General features: G+C 33.6%; 1 protein-coding gene across 2 annotated transcripts in view; it reads left to right on the top strand.

Annotated features, from left to right (window-relative positions):
• The first annotated feature begins 716 nt into the window (after nt 1-716).
• The window catches only part of LOC138332883 (stAR-related lipid transfer protein 5-like), a 48510-nt gene continuing 23342 nt past the window's right edge, over nt 717-25884 (top strand). Inside the window, exons 1-3 of one of the 2 annotated variants that reach the window (XM_069280880.1) lie at nt 717-951; nt 8275-8333; nt 11592-11724. In XM_069280880.1, the coding sequence (XP_069136981.1) occupies nt 847-951; nt 8275-8333; nt 11592-11724 (297 nt within the window). In that variant the 5' untranslated portion in view covers nt 717-846. The remainder of the gene's footprint in view (nt 952-8274; nt 8334-11591; nt 11725-25884) is intronic. The other variant, XM_069280881.1, reaches the window with a different exon arrangement.

The raw sequence follows: 25884 nt of genomic DNA, 5'->3' as shown, positions 1-25884 counted from the left end.
TAATTTTATTGAAATGCACCTGTAATAACCTCTAATTATCTATAATAGCGTTTGTGGAGGCTTCTCACACACGCTAGACTATAATGTAATAGGATGGATGATTTTTAAACTCCGACAACTATAAATCATCTCATAATTCACGAGGAAAATTTAATTTTCACTTTGTCTAACACAATAATTAATTTTGTTCATGACTCTTGATTACCTGCCCATAATATTGCCATTGGGTGGGTGGGCCTTCCTTTAGAATAAAACCTATATAACACACTTAATGAAACACGAATTATGAAATGTGAATTACATGAATGTATGGTGCACCTTTATTTAAAAAAATCATAACATACATTTATATCAGAATACTTGTAACATATTACATGTATGTATGTTTCTGATTTGTATGCGCATGCATGCGCATGTATGTATAAATTCGTTTACGGACTAACAGTTTAAAAAAAATATTTTCAGGATTTGATGGAATCTATGTATACAAAGTACAACGATAGATTTGAACTATTAACTTATTACTGCATCAACTAAATTGTGCACAAATCGATCATTAGAAGTTGTGGCTTTCATTATGTTTATATTCCATAGATCTTCTTCTTCGCTGGTTGCATTTGAAGCATGTTTATGCGTGTAGCTGGTCTTGAATTAAAACAAAAGCTCATTGACGGGGTAACAAAGCGCTGTGTATAATGACTGCTCCCCGCGTGACCTTTGCTGGGGTCACTAGATCACATGACCACGTCAGTTTATTTTAGTGCACGCTCTCGCTCTGTGTGTGACACAACGGTACTTAGGAAGTGAAACACAGGTATATCACAGACGCTTTCTAAATAACAGAAAATGTCTAAAACCGTGGAGGAATACAGGAAAAGAGGAGAGGAAGTAGCAGCCAGGCTACAGAAATACTATCACGATACCGAAGGATGGACGGAGGCGAAATCCACGGTAAATATTTATGATATTATCACGGCGCACACATGTGTCCGTCTGTGACAACTGTCATTACGTAAGACTGATGTCTCGAAAGTTGCAGGTGAAATTCTGGTGTTGACATCAATGACAACCTTAGTCAGTCATTTATTTAGTATGTTTTCTGTGTGTCTAGTTATTGTGTTTTCTTTGATACCAGGGCCTGGCGTTTTTTTCAGACATTTTCCCGATATTTAATGCTTCATCGCGATCGATTATTGATACTTGTATGGAATGTAACATGCACGATATTAAAAAGGTTTTCTATGATTGGCGCTAAATGACCCAGTGGATCGGTGACGATTAAAGGCCCAGTTTTAATCAGACGAACAATAATTTATGTTTAATGATGTGTACATGTCTGTAGATCTAATGGCGTGCACCTGCTTATCATACTGATTCTACACTTCGCCAATCATGTTCAGGCTGTAAGCATTAATTACAAGTGTTATAGATATATCTTATCAATTTATAGAATTGAATCAAAATTCTAGTGTATCAAATGATTAAAATCTAAATGATCACAGTCGATTTCTACATTAAAACCTGGCTATAACAAACATCTGGGCCGTTTTCGTTTATTTGGAACAACCAGAACGACTGTTGGTTAAAGTCATTATTTCAAGTATAAATCCTGACAGACCTGCAGTTTTTCATACAGGCCTGTGAGGGCTTTGTGAAGGCTCGTCTGAAAACAATATAAAATCACCAGGTCCGTCTTTAATTAAGAAACGAACAATTAGGTCCAACCAGTCAAACCGTGTAATTGAAAACGGCCCTGGTCAGTGGTGACCAACATAATCACTTCGCTATAAACAAACTTCATTATAACCATATCATAAACTTCTTACAGGAAACTTGATGGATAACAGACATTCACTGGTTTGTACCTGTAACCATAAATTTGTTGTAGGCATCTTTGTAATAAACACGATTTACTGTGTATTGAATACTGATACATGTTTTCCCATAATACATGTAGAAGAATAAATAGATATATTCAGTTAATTCATTAATTGGATCAATGTCGCTTACCTTTATGTAGAAACTTCAAAAGGAAAAAACCATTAGTGGTGAATTATAAAGTTTTGAGTTTTAAATTTACATTTTTATGTAGCATGCTACGTAGTAAGTACACCAAATTATTACTTTCCAGTCCATATACTGAAATTGATTATGGCTCTGACTTTTTAATAATTTCTAACAAATTAATTAATTTAATTACCATGTCAGACTGATCATATTCAGAGTGATTCAATTCAGCCCCCTATTAATGCAGTGTGTTAGCTGTGAATGTACTTAAATACCTTCCTCAAACTTCACGTTAACACATTCCTGTGAGATTGCCTGAATACATGAAAATGTAATATATATTAATTTGATGATAGTGGTTAACAAATTTTATCAGAATTTTAAGTGTAGATATTACTTATGCAGTGCTAATACTGCCCACAGTAATGTGTGGTTTTTATTATACACACGCAGAGAGAGACACAGTTAGTGGAAGCTGTTCCCAGTTATTGAGTAAGGAATTACTTTTCGTGGGTTACATAATTTGGGTGCTTGAGGTAATAAAAACCATCAGATGCATGAACGCAGATAAAGAAGTGACTGGAAATACAAGTAGACAGGATTTTCATTACCCCATAAAAATCCATGGTCGTAATCCAACCGAATCTGGTTTTTGTTTCTCCTCCGGAAATTTCCCTTAGAACTGTAATTATTTGGACATTGAGAAAACAAATGTGTTCAGAAGTCTGTATCCTAAAGTGCTCTCCTGGGCATCGTCTGAAACTTTGCAGGCAGATCTTTACACATCTCATTAGCTATCTACAGTATATGAAATTAGAATAAAACTCTTTGTTATATTGGTGAATACTTGTACCAAACGCCCCTTGTTGAATCCTGTTATATTGGTGACCACTTGTACCAAACGCCCCTTGTTGAATCCTGTTATATTGGTGACCACTTGTACCAAACGCCCCTTGTTGAATCCTGTTATATTGGTGACCACTTGTACCAAACGCCCCTTGTTGAATCCTGTTATATTGGTGACCACTTGTACCAAACGCCCCTTGTTGAATCCTGTTATATTGGTGACCACTTGTACCAAACGCCCCTTGTTGAATCCTGTTATATTGGTGACCACTTGTACCAAACGCCCCTTGTTGAATCCTGTTATATTGGTGACCACTTGTACCAAACGCCCCTTGTTGAATCCTGTTATATTGGTGACCACTTGTACCAAACGCCCCTTGTTGAATCCTGTTATATTGGTGACCACTTGTACCAAACGCCCCTTGTTGAATCCTGTTATATTGGTGACCACTTGTACCAAACGCCCCTTGTTGAATTCTGTTATATTGGTGACCACTTGTACCAAACGCCCCTTGTTGAATTCTGTTATATTGGTGACCACTTGTACCAAACGCCCCTTGTTGAATCCTGTTATATTGGTGACCACTTGTACCAAACGCCCTTGTTGAATCCTGTTATATTGGTGACCACTTGTACCAAACGCCCCTTGTTGAATCCTGTTATATTGGTGACCACTTGTACCAAACGCCCCTTGTTGAATCCTGTTATATTGGTGACCACTTGAACCATACGCCCCTTGTTGAATCCTGTTATATTGGTGACCACTTGTACCAAACGCCCCTTGTTGAATCCTGTTATATTGGTGACCACTTGTACCAAACGCCCCTTGTTGAATCCTGTTATATTGGTGACCACTTGTACCAAACGCCCCTTGTTGAATCCTGTTATATTGGTGACCACTTGTACCAAACGCCCCTTGTTGAATCCTGTTATATTGGTGACCACTTGTCCACCAAACGCCCCTTGTTGAATCCTGTTATATTGGTGACCACTTGTACCAAACGCCCTAATTGTTATATTGTGACCACTGAAAGTGTAGACCACTTGACCAAACGCCCCTTGTTGAATCCTTTATATTGGTGACCACTTGACCAAACGCCCTTGTTGAATCGTTATATTGGTGACCCCCCCCTTGAACTTTATATGTGACACTTGTACCAAACGCCCTTGTTGAATTCCTGTTATATTGGTGACCACTTGAACCAAACGCCCCTTGTTGAATCCTGTTATATTGGTGACCACTTGAACCAAACGCCCCTTGTTGAATCCTGTTATATTGGTGACCACTTGAACCAAACGCCCCTTGTTGAATTATGTTATATTGGTGACCACTTGAACCAAACGCCCCTTGTTGAATCCTGTAGCTCTGTTGAGAACGTGCATATTTACAAGCAGTACTGTATATTTACCAGTGTAATCGTCTTGCTATTCTGTCCACCCCCTGACTGAAGATGTGATAAGAGATAGGGATCCTGGTTTGTAACAGTTGTGTCATAAAAGGTTACTAATCATTACTGTGATGTCTGGTTCGCCTTTCATTGTGGTAAACTATTACTCTGTCCTATCCCATATAAGTGATTATTCATAAATTAGCATTTCCTTAATTAAAGGGACAGACTTTGTCTGTGTAATTGACATTTTTGAGTGTAACAGGATCAGAATTACTGGAGCAGACAGTCTCTTCACCAGACAGCTCACTTAAAGCATGGTTAGCTTAAGCGCAGTCTCAACACCAAAGTGACCACATTGTTTCAGCCATTCCAGAAGTCTTATATATATATAATCATTTCAAAGAACTTTTGAGGATGATCAATGTGTAAACATTACCAACAGGACATTTTTATAATCAATGACAAGAATCAAATCTCGTTTCAGGGGTAATTAAGGCTAAACTATTCTCAAGGCTCCCACTGAATGGCGTGTCTGTACAGTATAACTAGACTGATCACATTTAGACTTGTTAGCTTGAAGATCATGACACGTTATTTCGACCATGATTATATACTACAGTAGTCAGGTTAATTCTGTTGGTGGTGTCACACGATCATTTTAGGGATAGGAGTACTGGGTTTTGATGACTATTGGATTCCTGCTGAGATTAGTGTTGGAAGGTTAACTCAGGTGATAGCTGAGAGGAATGTGAAGAATGTGCTTGATGTAAAAAATGTCAGATTTCAGACACCTAAAAAAAACCCACATATTTCTGATGTTGAGCTTATATTAATACAGCCTAATAAAGATTGAACCTACATAAATTCTCACTTTTTTTTTTCTCCTTTCACTAGCCTTTTAAATTAGTTATCATCATGGACATAAAGTTATGTATATCATATTCTGGACTGAACTATAAAATCTCCTCATTAATGTATAAAGTGTATATAGATGAGTTAACATTCCAGTACACACCCTCACACCAGTTTTCTTCCTCGCCACCCCCACCCCTTCCTACTGCCAGCTGGATTTAGTTTATTATAACCAATATTTTCATGCCCATCATTTGAGAATTTCATTCTATGTGGTATTCAAATCCTTTGTGTGTGGAGAATTAATCTAAATATCAGAAATTCTGTCTAATTGTACTGTAAATTGACTTGCCTCATCGTCAATAAAATTATTCCTGTAGATAGAAAACTCATAATGAAATATTTAATTTAAAAGCGCTATTTTTAATATATCAATGCTATAACAATGTATCATTTTTGTCAGATATTGATTGTCGTCCTGTTTGGTGGGTGGTATTACGTGGGTGGAGAGTCTTGTTAATCTGAAGGATTTACCTGTTAACCACTTTTTATCGTGGATACAATAATTCTTGTCATTTTTTGTATTTTTTAATACATTAATTCATGATTAATGAGTCTGTTAACTGCATTCATTTTAGATTTGATTCTCACTAAACATTTGTAATCACGTTTGAGTTCTCTCGTGAAATTACACAAAGATTTGTATTACACTAACATTAGTTAATTAGGATGAAATGACAGCTTTAGGTCAAGCTCATATTATCTACAAACTGTAAATTCTAAATTTTACCAATGGCACCCTGTTCTTGCTTTGGTTTTAGGGAAAAGGTATCCACCACCAGGTATTTGGAAACTTCAGAAATAGTGTGTTATGTGCTATATAATAAAACATAAACTTAGATATAATAAACTATACACTTGTAACTTAACCTTTTTGGGATTTAAAGGGACAATTCACTCAGGCTAATTCTTTTACATAACCAAGAAGTGAAATATGGCATAAATGTATTGTTCTATATTTCTTATGAAACAAATAACGTTAAACATTGACAAATTCCACGTCATTGTTAAGTATTTTAATTAATATCGTTGAAATATCAAATCGTTGATCAATACGATTAAGCAGGTAGAATATGGGCGCTGTACCTATACCCGAGCCAAAGTCACGCACGTTAAACAAATGAACTACATAACCACTGCGAAGGTGATAAAATGATTTTGAGGCAAGATAATTCACCTAATAAGGTAAACAAACTATAGTCAGAGCGATTTGAGCAGTTATAGACAAAAGTTGTATTACTCTACGAGCAAGGGACAGGGCTCGGCATACAAGAAGTTCGACCACAATGTGTAATGGTGGACAGCGAGTGAGTTTGAAAATTTCACACACATGTCACCACCATGGGCTTTTCAGGCACATCACAGTAAAACCGACTGATCTAAATTCCATTAGAACTGGGGTTTTCCGATATATGTACAAATTTTAATGTTCTCTTAGAATGAATTGTCCCTTTAACCAAAGTCAGCGTAAACTATACACTTGTAACTTATCCTTTTTGGGATTTAACCAAAGTCAGCATTGCTTTAAAGAATGAATATAATAAAGTGACTTTTGTTTAGAAACATGCCCCATGCATAGGTAAGCATGCATGTATATACACGTACATGTATACGTGTATTGTATTATAAATCTCAGGTAAGAAAAGCAATCATACCTCAGGTATATATGTAATCAGCATCAATGCAACGTACAGGCCAGCTAGCCATAAATAACAAATGAGGATAGGTTAAAAAGATTTAAAAAAGAAAAAAGCAGAAAAAAATAAAGGCAAGATAAATTAATCTATTTCTCTTCAGGTATGAGAAATGTTGTATTTGAAGGTGGGTCTGGGTTTTATTAGTTTAACGTCCTATTAACATGCAGCCATGGTCATGTAAGAACGTGCCAGGTTTGTTGGTGGAGGAAAGCCAGACTACCCAGAGAAAAACTTTAAAAACCACTGACTAGCCGTCACTATCAGGCAATTACCCCACATGGGATTCAAACCCGTGACCCAGGTGGAAGACTTTAGGTAATATGTCGTGACATCTTAACCACTCAGTCACTGTGGCCCAGAGGTGTAAGACTTGTGGTAATATGTCGTGACATCTTAACCACTCAGTCACTGTGGCCCAGAGGTGTAAGACTTGTGGTAATATGTCGTGACATCTTAACCACTCAGTCACTGTGGCCCAGAGGTGTAAGACTTGTGGTAATATGTCGTGACATCTTAACCACTCAGTCACTGTGGCCCAGAGGTGTAAGACTTGTGGTAATATGTCGATTGAGACATATATTAACCACTTGCCCACTGCGGCCCCCTAGTGTATTTGACAAAAATACACTGATCTATGCCTGTACAATTATACCTAGTTTAAACTCATATCACTTGAATAGGCTGCAACAAAGTTAGGGGGTAAATGGTATACTGGTCTCACTTGTCTGTCCATCTCATTCTGTCTGTCTGTCTAGACGGTCAACTGACTACTCCTCCTAAACTCAATAACTGGAGGGATTTCAGTGAAACTTTGTAACATTTACATTGGATTAAGATACCTCCACCTTGTTCAAAGGTTTATGTTGGTTTTATGAAGAACAAAATAGTGGATACTGGTACTATTCGCTACACTTGGTTGTAAGTCGAATTCCATATCATCTAATCAAAGGTTAAGGTCATCATTTCAAGGGTTATAGGAAATTTTCACATATTTCAACACTGACCATGTTCAATAAGGATGGATCTATTATCAATAAGAAAGCTTGAGCAGAAAAAGGAAATGTGGTTATTGTGTTAATGTCATTGCAATACCTTAATATATCTGCCTTACCACTGGTCTTGGTAGTAGTGCACATATCATTCATACATTAAATAGGGTAGGATTAATTATTGTTCTTGGTTGGAATCAACCACAACAGTTCAGACCAGCTTGCTTTGGATTTCTCAGTAACACAAACTCCCATGGGATAAGGGTAACATCCATGTTAACTGTTACCATATAAAATATGACATATAGCCAATTATCTACTAAAACAAGCTGGTAACTATGTAAGCTTGCTCTTCACTCTAAAACTTTGACATGGTAAGGATGTGGTGCTATTTATGAACACAAAGTAAACTAGGTTTTATCTTTGTTCCAGACACATTTCAAAATCTCCAGTAAGAAGTCTCCTGAGCCAGAATTTGAGGGAGGTTACCTGTAAGTATATAATTAGTGGAGGTTACCTGTAAGTATATAATTAGTGGAAGTTACATGTAAGTATATAATTAGTGGAGGTTACCTGTAAGTATATAATTAGTGGAGGTTACCTGTAAGTATATAATTAGTGGAGGTTACCTGTAAGTATATAATTAGTGGAGGTTACCTGTAAGTATATAATTAGTGGGGGTTACCTGTAAGTATATAATTAGTGGAGGTTACCTGTAAGTATATAACTAGTGGGGGTTACCTGTAAGTATATAATTAGTGGAGGTTACCTGTAAGTATATAATTAGTGGAGGTTACCTGTAAGTATATAATTAGTGGAGGTTACCTGTAAGTATATAATTAGTGGAGGTTACCTGTAAGTATATAATTAGTGGGGTTACCTGTAAGTATATAATTAGTGGAGTTACCTGTAAGTATATAATTAGTGGAGGTTACCTGTAAGTATATAATTAGTGAGGTTACCTGTAAGTATATAATTAGTGGAGTTACCTGTAAGTATATAATTAGTGAAGTTACCTGTAAGTATATAATTAGTGGAAGTTACCTGTAAGTATATAATTAGTGGAGTTACCTGTAAGTATATAACTAGTGAAGTACCTGTAAGTATATAATTAGTGGAAGTTACCTGTAAGTATATAATAGTGATACCTGTAAGTATATAATTAGTGGAGGTTACCTGTAAGTATATAATTAGTGGAGGTTACCTGTAAGTATATAATTAGTGGAGGTTACCTGTAAGTATATAATTAGTGGAGGTTACCTGTAAGTATATAATTAGGTGAGGTTACCTGTAAGTATATAATTAGTGGAGGTTACCTGTAAGTATATAATTAGTGGAGGTTACCTGTAAGTATATAATTAGTGGAGGTTACCTGTAAGTATAATACTTAGGTGAGGTTACCTGTAAGTATATAATTAGTGGAAGTTACCTGTAAGTATATAATTAGTGGAAGTTACCTGTAAGTATATAATTAGTGGAAGTTACCTGTAAGTATATAATTAGTGAAGTTACCTGTAAGTATATAATTAGTGGAAGTTACCTGTAAGTATATAATTAGGTGAGGTTACCTGTAAGTATATAATTAGTGGAAGTTACCTGTAAGTATATAATTAGTATCTACTAGGTTATTTAGATGTTAATTGGCAATGTAAATGATCGTTATCAGCGTAAAACCAGTGAAGAGGGTTTCACATGTTAACTTCTAGTGATAAATGTTTGGTGTATGATCATTTTGTTTACATGTGTCAGAATTTTCAGTTTTCCCTTGCTGTTATTTAATATGATTTAGGTATCATTTATTTAGATCATGTCTCAGAGATTTAGAAGCAGTTTTATCACCCCATAAAATCCTAGTTTTGGCCCGGTCTATCTCCGGTAACACTGGTGATGTCAATTTGTACTGATACTGGATAAGTAAATTCTTTATTCAAAGATCATTCATGATCCTTTCTAAGAGCCAGGAGTTATACTCAAGTGTCCTCCAATCCTTACCTACAATGTCGGCTGCATTACATTAACATTGTAGATGATCTCTTGAAGGACATTTTTGATAATAAAAAACCCAGCATAGACAAGAATGATGATGGTTATGAACACTTACATCAGCTTTCTCTTTGAAATAACAGAAAAAGAGAAATAAAAAACAGACAGTGTCTTAAACCTAGCCAGGAAATATGTAAAAAAAAAAAAGTCAGGCGGAATTAGTGCACGGCCTGTGGTAGTGGGGCGCAGTGTACTGGTGTTACCTTGTGCATATTTGCTGCATGTAACAAAAGGAAATCGCACTGGGCTGGAACCTTTCAGAACGCAGAAAGTCTAGCTTTTGTAGTTGGGTGCACAAATGAGCTGAGTTACAAAGTAACTAAAACGGTATAGAGAAGGATCATTATCACTATAGAGAACACGAGGGGCCCTGATTGTGTATACCCAGGCCTGTTCCACAAGGCCAACGGTCTGACAGACACGAGCAGTTGCACAAAGGGTACACGTAATTATTACAGAATTCCAAAGGCAGTCTGGAGATTGAAATAAATAGCACTAATGACTCAGATCTGACCGATATTTTCATTAGTAACGATGATTTATCAGAAAAACGGGCAAAATTGTCAAGAATTTCCTCAGCTGGATATCTAACCATGTGCTTTTTAACAAGGAACTGCAGAGCGGCATAAATATAGCATAGGAAAACCACATGGGGGAAGAGGAAAAGAAACCTTGAATAAGAGATCGAAAGCTTAAATAGTACTTAACAGCAAGAATGAAATTTCATGTGTTTATTATCCTATGGCTCTAGGGTTGTATAAGAACAGCTTTTGATAATGATGAAGTTAATATGGTGTTTCATAAACCTGTTCATAAATAAAAAAGCATCCTCTCCATACTAAATATGTATTACATAGAAACCTTAAGGAACAGTGTATTAGTAAATCTACATAAATAGAGGGTCTTACATGAGTGACTATGTGATATGGAATTTATCAAACGAGTTCAATTATTTGATATGTCACTGGCCTATAGGCGAGTGGCATATTAGATTATTTAACGAGTTTGAGAAATCTCATATCACATAGTCACGAGTGTGTAATCTCTTTATCACATGACTTTTATTAATAAAAATATAAGCGAAACTTTAAATTTTGTGTCTATATATAAAACAGTAGAAATCTGGCTCAGATGTGACGTTTCTGTCTACTGAAACAATCATGTGATGTCATACAGATATTATGACGTCAAATCTATATGTGACGTCATATATAATAGTGTTATTACACATGTGTCTTATGATATTTATGACATGGCCATATGACATGACTGGACGGGCCTGTTGTGTGATAAAAGATGATTCAATAGGGGGGGGGGGGGTTAATATTCAATTGAAATATGCTGATCTAAGTGTTTATTTCAGTAAGTACCATGTACAACTTTAATTTCATTTGATTTTATTACATGGTTAATGTGATTGATCTTATAATGAGATATAACTATACCCATGGTTTTTACATCACATGTTGTATTTCTATAGATAAAGAGGATAATTCTGGTGTAGTAGATCACCTGAGGTAATTAGCCAATATATATTTTGTATATATATCTACATGTATTCTGATCACCTTTTAGTCGTCCAATATTTATTGATTATTCTCTAAAATGACTGAATCTTTAATAGTCAAAATCAACCAAATTAGTCAATTTGATGGTTCACCTAAGGAATATCCTGATAATGACTCACACAATTCCTCTTATTACAGATACAAAGGTGAAGCAGTTTACAATGCCAAACCAAAGGTAGTGTTTGATTATGTGGAACCCTTACCAAATGGACACCGCGCTAAATGGGACAAAAATATGAAGAAAATCGAAATTGTTAAACAGATTGAAAAGGTAAATTCTTGTTCTATATACTTGGGTATTTGTCATTTGTCTGAATTATTATACCCCCCCACACAAAGTTAAGAGGGGGTGGTTCAGCAGGGGGGGGGGGGGTTGTTTATATTGGAATGGGGGGGTGGGGGGTGGGAGGGGGTGTTATACTGGAATCGGGTTGTTTTGTCTGTCTGTCTCTCTTTAGACACAACTTTGTCTGGTGAACTCTACTTGACAGATATTGATAAAATTTGGTACATAGAACCCGGACATAAAGAGTTGAGTAAATGATGTAGGCCTGGGTTCTGCAGTTCCTTGCAGTGGCTCTATGAAATTACATTTACCTGTATGGTCTAACTGTCTAGAGTCAAAACAAAACAAGCACATTTCATTACTTAGCCTAAGTTTAGCCCAAATTTTAAATATATTAAGGTTATGTGTATGTTATCCTAAGGGTTGAAAGTGAAGGCCATTGGTACTTATAAGATATATATAGGGCTTTAAATGATAGTATAGAGCTTTAAGCCATAGTATAGAGCTTTATATCATAGTATAGGGCTTTAAATCATAGTATAGGGCTTTAAATCATAGTATAGGGCTTTAAATCATAGTATAGGGCTTTAAATCATAGTATAGGGCTTTAAATCATAGTATAGGGCTTTAAATCATAGTATAGAGCTTTAAATCATAGTATAGGGCTTTAAATCATAGTATAGGGCTTTAAATCATAGTATAGAGCTTTAAATCATAGTATAGGGCTTTAAATCATAGTATAGAGCTTTAAATCATAGTATAGAGCTTTAAATCATAGTATAGGGCTTTAAATCATAGTATAGGGCTTTAAATCATAGTATAGGGCTTTAAATCATAGTATAGGGCTTTAAATCATAGTATAGGGCTTTAAATCATAGTATAAATCATAGTATAGGGCTTTAAATCATAGTATAGGGCTTTAAATCATAGTATAGGGCTTTAAATCATAGTATAGGGCTTTAAATCATAGTATAGAGCTTTAAATCATAGTATAGGGCTTTAAATCATAGTATAGGGCTTTAAATCATAGTATAGGGCTTTAAATCATAGTATAGGGCTTTAAATCATAGTATAGGGCTTTAAATCATAGTATAGGGCTTTAAATCATAGTATAGAGCTTAAATCATAGTATAGGGCTTTAAATCATAGTATAGGGCTTTAAATCATAGTATAGGGCTTTAAATCATAGTATAGGGCTTTAAATCATAGTATAAATCATAGTATAGGGCTTTAAATCATAGTATAGGGCTTTAAATCATAGTATAGGGCTTTAAATCATAGTATAGGGCTTTAAATCATAGTATAGGGCTTTAAATCATAGTATAGGGCTTTAAATCATAGTATAGGGCTTTAAATCATAGTATAGGGCTTTAAATCATAGTATAGGGCTTTAAATCATAGTATAGAGCTTTAAATCATAGTATAGGGCTTTAAATCATAGTATAGGGCTTTAAATCATAGTATAGGGCTTTAAATCAGAGCTTTAAATCATAGTATAGAGCTTTAAATCATAGTATAGGGCTTTAAATCATAGTATAGGGCTTTAAATCATAGTATAGGGCTTTAAATCATAGTATAGAGCTTTAAATCATAGTATAGGGCTTTAAATCATAGTATAGGGCTTTAAATCATAGTATAGGGCTTTAAATCATAGTATAGAGCTTTAAATCATAGTATAGGGCTTTAAATCATAGTATAGGGCTTTAAATCATAGTATAGAGCTTTAAATCATAGTATAGAGCTTTAAATCATAGTATAGAGCTTTAAATCATAGTATAGGGCTTTAAATCATAGTATAGAGCTTTAAATCATAGTATAGGGCTTTAAATCATAGTATAGGGCTTTAAATCATAGTATAGAGCTTTAAATCATAGTATAGGGCTTTAAATCATAGTATAAATCATAGTATAGGGCTTTAAATCATAGTATAGGGCTTTAAATCATAGTATAGGGCTTTAAATCATAGTATAGGGCTTTAAATCATAGTATAGAGCTTTAAATCATAGTATAGGGCTTTAAATCATAGTATAGGGCTTTAAATCATAGTATAGGGCTTTAAATCATAGTATAGAGCTTTAAATCATAGTATAGAGCTTTAAATCATAGTATAGGGCTTTAAATCATAGTATAGGGCTTTAAATCATAGTATAGGGCTTTAAATCATAGTATAGGGCTTTAAATCATAGTATAGGGCTTTAAATCATAGTATAGAGCTTTAAATCATAGTATAGGGCTTTAAATCATAGTATAGGGCTTTAAATCATAGTATAGGGCTTTAAATCATAGTATAGAGCTTTAAATCATAGTATAGGGCTTTAAATCATAGTATAGGGCTTTAAATCATAGTATAGAGCTTTATTAAATCATAGTATAGGGCTTTAAATCATAGTATAGGGCTTTAAATCATAGTATAGGGCTTTAAATCATAGTATAAATCATAGTGTAGGGCTTTAAATCATAGTATAGGGCTTTAAACCATAGTATAGAGCTTTAAATCATAGTATAGGCTTTAAATCATAGTATAGGGCTTTAAATCATAGTATAGGGCTTTAAATCATAGTATAGAGCTTTAAATCATAGTATAGGGCTTTAAATCATAGTATAGGGCTTTAAATCATAGTATAGGGCTTTAATCATAGTATAGAGCTTTAAATCATAGTATAGGCTAAACTTTAAATCATAGTATAGGGCTTTAAATCATAGTATAGGGCTTTAAATCATAGTATAGAGCTTTAAATCATAGTATAGGGCTTTAAATCATAGTATAGGGCTTTAAATCATAGTATAGGGCTTTAAATCATAGTATAGAGCTTTAAATCATAGTATAGGGCTTTAAATCATAGTATAGAGCTTTAAATCATAGTATAGGGCTTTAAATCATAGTATAGGGCTTTAAATCATAGTATAGGGCTTTAAATCATAGTATAGGGCTTTAAATCATAGTATAGTATGGCTTTAAATCATAGTATAGGGCTTTAAATCATAGTATAGGGCTTTAAATCATAGTATAGAGCTTTAAATCATAGTATAGGGCTTTAAATCATAGTATCAGGGCTTTAAATCATAGTATAGTATAGGCTTTAAATCATAGTATAGAGCTTTAAATCATAGTATAGAGCTTTAAATCATAGTATAGGGCTTTAAATCATAGTATAGGGCTTTAAATCATAGTATAGGGCTTTAAATCATAGTATAGGGCTTTAAATCATAGTATAGGGCTTTAAATCATAGTATAGGGCTTTAAATCATAGTATAGGGCTTTAAATCATAGTATAGAGCTTTAAATCATAGTATAGGGCTTTAAATCATAGTATAGTTAAATCATAGGGGCTTTAAATCATAGTATAGGGCTTTAAATCATAGTATAGGGCTTTAAATCATAGTATAGGGCTTTAAATCATAGTATAGGGCTTTAAATCATAGTATAGGGCTTTAAATCATAGTATAGGGCTTTAAATCATAGTATAGGGCTTTAAATCATAGTATAGAGCTTTAAATCATAGTATAGGGCTTTAAATCATAGTATAGGGCTTTAAATCATAGTATAGTGCTTTAAATCATAGTATAGAGGCTTTAAATCATAGTATAGAGCTTTAAATCATAGTATAGGGCTTTAAATCATAGTATAGAGCTTTAAATCATAGTATAGAGCTTTAAATCATAGTATAGGGCTTTAAATCATAGTATAGGGCTTTAAATCATAGTATAGGGCTTTAAATCATAGTATAGAGCTTTAAATCATAGTATAGGGCTTTAAATCATAGTATAGGGCTTTAAATCATAGTATAGGGCTTTAAATCATAGTATAGGCTTTAAATCATAGTATAGAGCTTTAAATCATAGTATTAGAGCTTTAAATCATAGTATAGAGCTTTAAATCATAGTATAGGGCTTTAAATCATAGTATAGGGCTTTAAATCATTGTTTAGGGCTTTAAATCATAGTATAGGGCTTTTAAATATAGTATAGAGCTTTAAATCATAGTATAGAGCTTTAAATCATAGTATAGGGCTTTAAATCATAGTATAGAGCTTTAAATCATAGTATAGGGCTTTAAATCATAGTATAGAGCTTTAAATCATAGTATAGGGCTTTAAATCATAGTATAGGGCTTTAAATCATAGTATAGGGCTTTAAATCATAGTATAGGGCTTTAAATCATAGTATAGGGCTTTAAATCATAGTATAGGGCTTTAAATCATAGTATAAATCATAGTATAGGGCTTTAAATCATAGTATAGAGCTTTAAATCATAGTATAGAGCTTTAAATCATAGTATAGGGCTTTAAATCATAGTATAGGGCTTTAAATCATAGTATAAATCATAGTATAGAGCTTTAAATCATAGTATAGGGCTTTAAATCATAGTATAGAGCTTTAAATCATAGTATAGGGCTTTAAATCATAGTATAGAGCTTTAAATCATAGTATAGGGCTTTAAATCATAGTATAAATCATAGTATAGGGCTTTAAATCATAGTATAGGGCTTTTTAATCATAGTATAGGGCTTTAAATCATAGTATAGGGCTTTAAATCATAGTATAGGGCTTTAAATCATAGTATAGGGCTTTAAATCATAGTATAGGGCTTTATATCATAGTATAGAGCTTTAAATCATAGTATAGAGCTTTAAATCATAGTATAGAGCTTTAAAATCATAGTATAGGGCTTTAAATCATAGTATAGGCTTTAAATCATAGTATAGAGCTTTAAATCATAGTATAGAGAGCTTTATCATAGTATAGGGCTTTAAATCATAGTATAGAGCTTTAAATCATAGTATAGGGCTTTTAAATCATAGTATAGGCTTTAAATCATAGTATAGAGCTTTAAATCATAGTATAGGGCTTTAAATCATAGTATAGAGCTTTAAATCATAGTATAGGGCTTTAAATCATAGTATAGGGCTTTAAATCATAGTATAGGGCTTTAAATCATAGTATAAATCATAGTATAGGGCTTTAAATCATAGTATAGGGCTTTAAATCATAGTATAAATCATAGGGCTTTAAATCATAGTATAGGGCTTTAAATCATAGTATAGGAGCTTTAAATAATAGTATAGGGCATTTAAATCATAGTATAGATCTTTTAAATCATAGTATAGGGCTTTAAATCATAGTATAGGGCTTTATATCATAGTATAGGGCTTTAAATCATAGTATAGGGCTTTAAATGATAGTATAGGGCTTTAAAGCCATAGTATAGGGCTTTAAAATCATAGTATAGAGCTTTAAATCATAGTATAGGGCTTTAAATCATAGTATAGGGCTTTAAATCATAGTATAGGGCTTTAAATCATAGTATAGGGCTTTAAATCATAGTTATAGAGCTTTAAATCATAGTATAGGGCTTTAAATCATAGTATAGGGCTTTAAATCATAGTATAGGGCTTTAAATCTGATAGTATAAAATCATAGTATAGAGCTTTAAATCATAGTATAGAGCTTTAATCATAGTATAGGGCTTTAAATCATAGTATAGGGCTTTAAATGATAGTATAGGGCTTTAAATCATAGTATAGGGCTTTAAATCATAGTATAGAGCTTTAAATCATAGTATAGAGCTTTAAATCATAGTATAGGGCTTTAAAGCATAGTATAGAGCTTTAAATGATAGTATAGGGCTTTAAATCATAGTATAGGGCTTTAAATCATAGTATAGGGCTTTAAATCATAGTATAGGGCTTTAAATCATAGTATAGGGCTTTAATCATAGTATAGGGCTTTAACATCATAGTATAGAGCTTTAAATCATATAGTATAGGGCTTTAAATCATAGTATAGAGCTTTAAATGATAGTATAGGGCTTTAAGCATAGTATAGGGCTTTAAATCATAGTATAGGGCTTTAAATCATAGTATAGAAGCTTTAAATCATAGTATAGGGCTTTTAATCATAGTATAGGGCTTTAAATCATAGTATAGAGCTTTAAATCATAGTATAGGGCTTTAAATCATAGTATAGGGCTTTAAATCATAGTATAGAGGCTTTAAATTCAGGCTTTTAAATCATAGTATAGGGCTTTAAATCATAGTATAGAGCTTTAAATCATAGTATAGAGCATTTAAATATCATAGTATAGTAGCTTTAAATCATAGTATAGGGCTTTAAATCATAGTATAGGGCTTTAAATCATAGTATAGAGCTTTAAATCATAGTATAGGGCTTTAAATCATAGTATAGGGTCTTTAAATCATAGTAATAGGCTTTAAAATCATAGTATAGGGCTTTAAGTCATAGTATTACATAGAGCTTTTAAATCATAGTATAGGGCTTTAAATCATAGTATAGGGCTTTAAATCATAGTATAGGGCTTTAAATCATAGTATAGAGCTTTAAATCATAGTATAGGGCTTTAAATCATAGTATAGGGCTTTAAATATAGTATAGATTTAAATCAGTTTAAATAGGGCTTTAAATCATAGTATAGGGCTTTAATCATAGTATAGGGGCTTTAAATATAGTATAGAGCTTTAAATCATAGGCTTTAAATCATAGTATAGGGCTTTAAAATCATAGTATAGAGCTTTAAATCATAGTATAGAGCTTTAAATCATAGTATAGTGGCTTTAATCATAAGTATAGGGCTTTTAATCATAGTAGGGCTATAAATCATAGTATTAGGGCTTTAAATCATAGTATAGGGCTTTAAAATCATAGTATAGGAGCTTTAAATCATAGTTATAGAGCTTAAATCAAGTAGTTTTAGGGCTGTTAAATCATAGTATATAGCTAAATCATAGTATAGGGCTTTAAATCATAGTATAGTTTATAGAATAGCTTTAAATCATAGTAAAGGCTTTAAATCATAGTATAGGGCTTTAAATCATAGTATATGAGCTTTAATCAATCAGGATCTTTAAATCATAGTATAGGGCTTTTAAATCATAGTATAGGCTTTAATAACATAGTATAGTGCTTTTAAATCATAGTATAGGGCTATAAATCATTGTATAGGGCTTTAAATCATAGTATAGGGCTTTAAACATAGTAATCAGAGCTTTAAATCATAGTATAGGGCTTTTAAATCATAGTATAGAGCTTTAAATAATAGTATAGGGCTTTAAATCATAGTATAGGGCTTTAAATTATAGTATAGGGCTTTAAATCATAGTATAGGGCTTTAAATCATAGTATAGGGCTTTAAATCATAGTATAGAGCTTTAAATCATAGTATAGGGCTTTAAAACCATAGTATAGAGCTTTAAATCAAAGTATAGAGCTTTAAATCATAGTATAGATCTTTAAATCATAGTATAGAGCTTTAAATCATAGTATAGGGCTTTAAATCATAGTATAGGGCTTTAAATCATAGTATAGAGCTTTAAATCATAGTAAAAAATCAGGGGCTTTAAATCATAGTATATAGGGCTTTAAATCATAGTATAGGGCTTTAAATCATAGTATAGGGCTTTAAATTCATAGTTGTAGGGCTTTAAATCATAGTATAGAGCTTTAAATCATAGTATAAGGGCTTTAAATCATAGTATAGAGCTTTAAATCATAGTATAGGGCTTTAAATCATAGTATAGAGCTTTAAATCATAGTATAGGGCTTTAAATCATAGTATAGGGCTTTAAATCATAGTATAGGGCTTTAAATCATAGTATAGGGCTTTAAATCATAGTATAGGGCTTTAAATCATAGTATAGTGCTTTTAAATATAGTATAGGGCTTTAAATCATAGTATAGAGCTTTAAATCATAGTATAGGGCTTTAAATCATAGTATAGGGCTTTAATCATTAGTATAGGGCTTTAAATCATAGTATAGGGCTTTAAATCATAGTATAGGGCTTTAAATCATAGTATAGGGCTTTAAATCATAGTATAGGCGCTTTAAAATCATAGTATAGGGCTTTAAAATCATAGTTATAATCATAGTATAGGGCTTTAAATTCATATAGTATAGGGCTTTAAATCATAGTATAGGGCTTTAAATCATAGTATAGGGCTTTAAATCATAGTATAGGGGCTTTAAATCATAGTATAGAGGGAGTTTAAATCGATCTATAAATGGGCTATCAGGGCTTAAATCATAGTATAAATCATAGTATAGGGCTTTAAAATCATTAGTATAGGGCTTTAAATCATAGTATAGGGCTTTAAATCATAGTATAGGGCTTTAAATCATAGTATAGTAAGCTTTAAAATCATAGTATAGGGCTTTAAATCATAGTATAGGGCTTTAAATCATAGTATAAGAGCTTTAAATCATAGTATAGGGCTTTAAATCATATAGTATAAATCATAGTATAGGGCTTTAAATCATAGTAAATCATAGACTTTAAATCATAGTATAGGGCTTTAAATCATAGTATAAATCATAGTATAGAGCTTTAAATCATAGTATAGGCTTTAAATCATAGTATAGGGCTTTAAATCATAGTATTAGCTTTAAATCATAGTATAGGGCTTTAAATCAAAGTCATAGTATAAATCATAGTAAAGGGCTTTAAATCATAGTATAGGGCTTTAAATCATAGTATAGGGCTTTAAATGGATTAGTATAGGGCTTTAAATCCATAGTATAGGGCTTTAAATCATTAGTATAGGGCTTTAAATCATAAGTAATAGGGGGCTTAAATAATCTTTAAAATCATAGTATAGAGCTTTAAATCATAGTACAGGTCTTTATATAGTTTAGCTTTAAATCATAGTATAGGGCTTTAAATCATAGTATAAATCATAGTTATAGGGAGCTTTAAATCATATCAAAGTCAATAGTATATAGGGCTTTAAATCATAGTATAAAGGGCTTTAGGGCTTTAAATCATAGTATAGTAGCATATAATCATGGTATAGAGACTTAAATCAAATTAAAATGCTTTAAATCATAAATAGGGCTTAAAATACATAGTAATAAGGGCTTTAAGGGCTTTAAATCATAGTATAGGGCTTTAAAAATCATAGTATGAGGGCTTTTTAAATCATTGTTATAAGGCTATTAAATCATAGTATAAGGACGTTAAATCATAGTATAGGGAGCATTTAACAGTCATAGTATAGGGCATTAAATCATATGTATAGGAGCTTTAAATCATGAGTATATTAGCTTTAAATCATAGTATAGGCTTTTTAATCAATAGTATAGGGCTTTTAAATCATAAGTAAAAGCTTTAAATCATAGTATAATAACTTTAAATCATGAGTAATAGGCTTTAAATCATAGTATATGGCTTTAAATCATAGTAATAGAGCTTTAAAAATCATAGTATAGGGGCTTTAAATCAAGTATACGGTCTTTAAATCAAAGTATAGGGCTTTAAATCATAGAATAGGGCTTTAAATCATAGTAATAGTAGCTTTTTAAAGATGACATCAGTATAGGGCTTTAAATCATAGTATAACGGCTTTAAATCAGAGGGGCTTATAAATCCATAGTATATGTGCCATAAAAATCATTGTTATTATAGAGCTTTAAATCAGTAGTATAGGGATGTTAAAATCATAAGTATAGGGCTTTAAATCACTAGTCTAAGTATACTGGAGCTTTAAATCATAGTATAGAGGCTTTTAAATCATAGTATAAGGGCTTTAAATCATAGTATAGGTAGGGCTTTAAATCATAGTAAGATAGGCTTAAAATCATAGTATAGGGCTTAAAAATCATAGTATAGGTACTTTAAATCATAGTATAGGGCTTTATATCTATTAATAACGCTATTGAAATCATAGTATAGAGGCCTTTTAAATCAAGTATAGGGCATTAATCATAGTCTATTATCTTTAGAATCATAGTATAGTAGGGCTTATAAAACAACAGTATAGAAGCTGTTAAATCATAGTAATAAGGAGCATTAAATCATAGTATAGTGCTTTAATATCATAAGTATAGGAGCTTTAAATCTATAAATATAGTATAGGGCTTTAAGATCATAGTATAGGTAAGCTTTAAATCATAGTATATGTAGAGCTTTAGATATGCAATAGTATAGGGCTTAAAACCATATTATATGGGCTATTAAAAATCATAGTAATAGGAGCATTTAAATCATAGTATAGTAGCTTTTAAGATCATAGGCTTTAAATCATAGTCTATAAATCTTTAACTCAGTAGGGGGAGGAGCTTTAAATCATCGTATAGGGTCTTTTAAATCATAGTATAGGGCATTATAATCATATGTATAGGGCTTTAAATCATAGTATAGAGCTTTAAAATCATTGTATAGCGGCTCTTTAAAATCATAGTATAGCAGCTTAAATCATCAGTTATAGAGGCTATAAATCATATAAATCATAGTATAAATAGAGCCTTTAAATCAGATAGAACAATAGAATGAGCTCTTTAAGATTCATAGTAGGAGCTTTAAATCATAGTATAAATCATAGTATAGAGCTTTAAATCATAGTATATGAGCCGTTAAAATCATTGTATAGGGCTTTAATAAATCAGGCTTGTAAATCATAGTATATGGCTTTAAATCATAGTATTAGGGCTTTAAATCATAGTATAGGGCTCTTAAAATCATATTATAGGGCTTTCTTTTTATTCAATAGTATAGAGCTTTAAATCATACGGTATAGGGCTTTAAATCATAGTATGGAGCGATAAATCTTAGTATAGAGGCTTTTAAAAGTCATAGTAGTAGGGATAGTATAATCCATTGGTATAGGGCCTTCTAAATCATAAGTTATAGAGCTTTAAAATCCATAGTACAGAGAATATGGATAGGGCTTTAAATCATAGTAATATGGTATAGAGCTTTAAATCATAGTATAAATCTTTAAAATCATAGTATAGGGCTTTAAATCATAGTATAGAGCTTTAAATCATAGTATAGGGCTTTAAAATCATAGTATAGGGCTTTAAAATCATTAGTTAATCATAGTATAGGGCTTTTAAATCATTTAAAAATCATAGTATAGGGCTTTAAATCATAGTATAGGGCTTTAAATCATAGTAGAGGGCTTTAAATCATAGTATAGTGCTTATAAATATCATAGTAAATCAGGGCTTTTAGTAATCATAGTATAGGGCTTTAAATCATAGTATAGGGCTTTTAATTGTATTGGAAGTTTAAATCATAGTATAAAAATATAGTCTAGGGCTTTAAATCATAAGTATAGAGCTTTAAATCATAGTATAGGAGCTTTTAAATCATAGTATAGGGCTTTAAATCATAGTATAGGGCTTTATAATAAGATCATAGTAGTAGAGCTTTTAAATCATAGTTAAATCATTGTATAGAGCTGTTAAATCCTAGTATAGGGCTTTAAATCATAGTATAGCAGCTTTAAATCATTCATGAAAATCATAGTATAGGGCTTTATAATCATAGTATAGGCTTTAAATCATAGTAAAAATCATTGAAAGGGCTTTATATCCATAGTATAGAGCTTTAAATCATAGTATAGGGCTTAAATCATAGTATAGGGCTTTAAATCATAGTATAGGGCTTTAACTCATAGTATAGGAGCTTTTAAATCATAGTATAAATCATAGTATAGGGCCTTTAAAATCATAGTATAGAGGACTTTAAATCATAGTTATAGAGCTTTAAATCATAGTATAGGGCTTTAAATCATAGTATAGGGCTTTTAAATTCATAGTATAGGCTTTAAATATAGTATAGGGCTTTAAATCATAGTATAAAGCTTTAAATATAGGATATAGAGCTTTAAATCATAGTATAGAATTTAAATAGGGTTATAATTCATAGTTTAAATCATAGTATAGGCTTTAAATCATAGTTAAATCATAGTATAGGGCTTTAAATCATCATAGGGCTTTAAATCATAGTATAGGGCTTTAAATCATAGTATAGGGCTTTAAATCATAGTATAGTGCTTTAATTCATAGTATAGGGCTTTAAATCATAGTATAGGGCTTTAAATCATAGTATAGGGCTTTAAATCATAGTATAGGGCTTTAAATCATAGTATAGAGCTTTAAATCATAGTATAGGGCTTTAAATCATAGTATAGAGCTTTAAATCATAGTATAGGGCTTTAAATCATAGTATAGATCTTTAAATCATAGTATAGAGCTTTAAGTCATAGTAAAAGGTATAAAGTCATGTAGACAATAGACAGTAACAAAGTGGATGGTAAAAATGTAGATATTTAGTGAAATCACTGAAATATTTGATTATCAACTTATGTTTATAGCATTGGTTGATCTAGCTTTAGGTCACGAGTTCAAATCCATTTTGTCAGTTTGCTAGGTACTTGCTGCTGGTTGGTGCCTTTTCTCTAGGTACTCTGGCTTTCTACCACCATAAACCTGACATTTACCGGTAAATGACCTTATTGTTAATAGGTCGTTAAATTAATCGAACCAACCCTAGCTGGACAGGGGAGTATACACCTGGCCAGAAGTTAGACTTCGGTACCAGAGAGTATACACCTGGCCAGAAGGTAGACTGGTACCAGGGGAGTATACACCTGGCCAGAAGTTATGACCTGGTACCGGTGGAGTATACACCTGGCCACAAGTTAGACTGGTACGGGGAGTATACACCTGGCCACAAGTTAGACTGGTACCGGGGAGTATACACCTGGCCAGAAGTTAGACTGGTACCGGGGAGTATACACCTGGCCATACAAGTTTAGACTGGTACCGGGGAGTATACACCTGGCCAGAAGTTAGACTGGGTACCGGGGAGTATACACTGGCCACAAGTTAGACTGGTACCGGGGAGTATACACCTGGCCACAAGTTAGGACTGGTAACCGGGGAGTATACATCTGGCCAGAAGTTAGACTGGGTAAGGGGAGTTACACCTGGCCAGAAGTTAGACTGGTACCGAAGAGTATACACCTGGCCAGAAGTTAGACTGGTACCGAAGAGTATACACCCTGGCCACAAGTTAGACTGGTACCGGGGAGTATACACCTGGCCACAAGTTAGACTGGTACCGGGGAGTATACACCTGGCCAGAAGTTAGACTGGTACCGGGGAGTATACAGTATACCTGGCCACAAGTTAGACTGGTACCGGGGAGTATACATCTGGCCAGAAGTTAGACTGGTACAGGGGAGTATACACCTGGCCACAAGTTAGACTGGTACCGGAGAGTATACACCTGGCCACAAGTTAGACTGGTACCGGGGAGTATACACCCAGAAGGCCACAAGTATACACCTGGCACAAGTTAGACTGGTACCGGGGAGTATACACCTGGCCACAAGTTAGACTGGTACCGGGGAGTATACACCTGGCCACAAGTTAGACTGGTACTAGAGAGTATACACCTGGCCACAAGTTAGACTGGTACCGGGGAGTATACACCTGGCCACAAGTTAGACTGGTACCGAAGAGTATACACCTGGCCAGAAGTTAGACTGGTACAGGGGGAGTATACACCTGGCCACAAATTAGACTGGTACCGAAGAGTATACACCTGGCCAGAAGTTAGACTGGTACCGGGGAGTATACACCTGGCCAGAAGTTAGACTGGTACCGAGAGTGTATACACCTGGCCACAAGTTAGACTGGTACCGGGGAGTATACACCTGGCCAGAAGTTAGACTGGTACCGGGGAGTATACACCTGGCCAGAAGTTAGACTGGTACCGGGGAGTATACACCTGGCCAGAAGTTAGACTGGTACCGGGGAGTATACACCTGGCCAGAAGTTAGACTGGTACCGGGGAGTATACACCTGGCCAGAAGTTAGACTGGTACCGGGGAGTATACACCTGGCCAGAAGTTAGACTGGTACTGGGGAGTATACACCTGGCCAGATGTTAGACTGGTACCGGGGAGTATACACCTGGCCACAAGAAGTTAGACTGGTACAGTGGAGTATACACCATGGCACAAGTTTGACTGGTACCGGGGAGTATACACCTGGCCACAAGTTAGACTGGTACCGGGGAGTATACACTGGCCAGAAGTTAGACTGGTACCGGGGAGTATACACCTGGCCAAAAGTTAGACTGGGTACCGGGGAGTATACACCTGGCCAGAAGTTAGACTGGTACCGGGGAGTATACACCTGGCCAGAAGTTAGACTGGTACCGGGGAGTATACACCTGGCCAGAAGTTAGACTGGTACCGGGGAGTATACACCTGGCCAGAAGTTAGACTGGTACCGGGGAGTATACACCTGGCCAGAAGTTAGACTGGTACCGGGGAGTATACACCTGGCCAGAAGTTAGACTGGTACAGGGGAGTATACACCTGGCCAGAAGTTAGTT

This window comes from Argopecten irradians, chromosome 10 (assembly GCF_041381155.1).
Source record: "Argopecten irradians isolate NY chromosome 10, Ai_NY, whole genome shotgun sequence".
Taxonomy (NCBI): Eukaryota; Metazoa; Mollusca; class Bivalvia; order Pectinida; family Pectinidae; genus Argopecten; species Argopecten irradians.
Note: the sequence above shows the minus strand (reverse complement) of the source record. Positions and strands in the feature narration are given on the sequence as shown.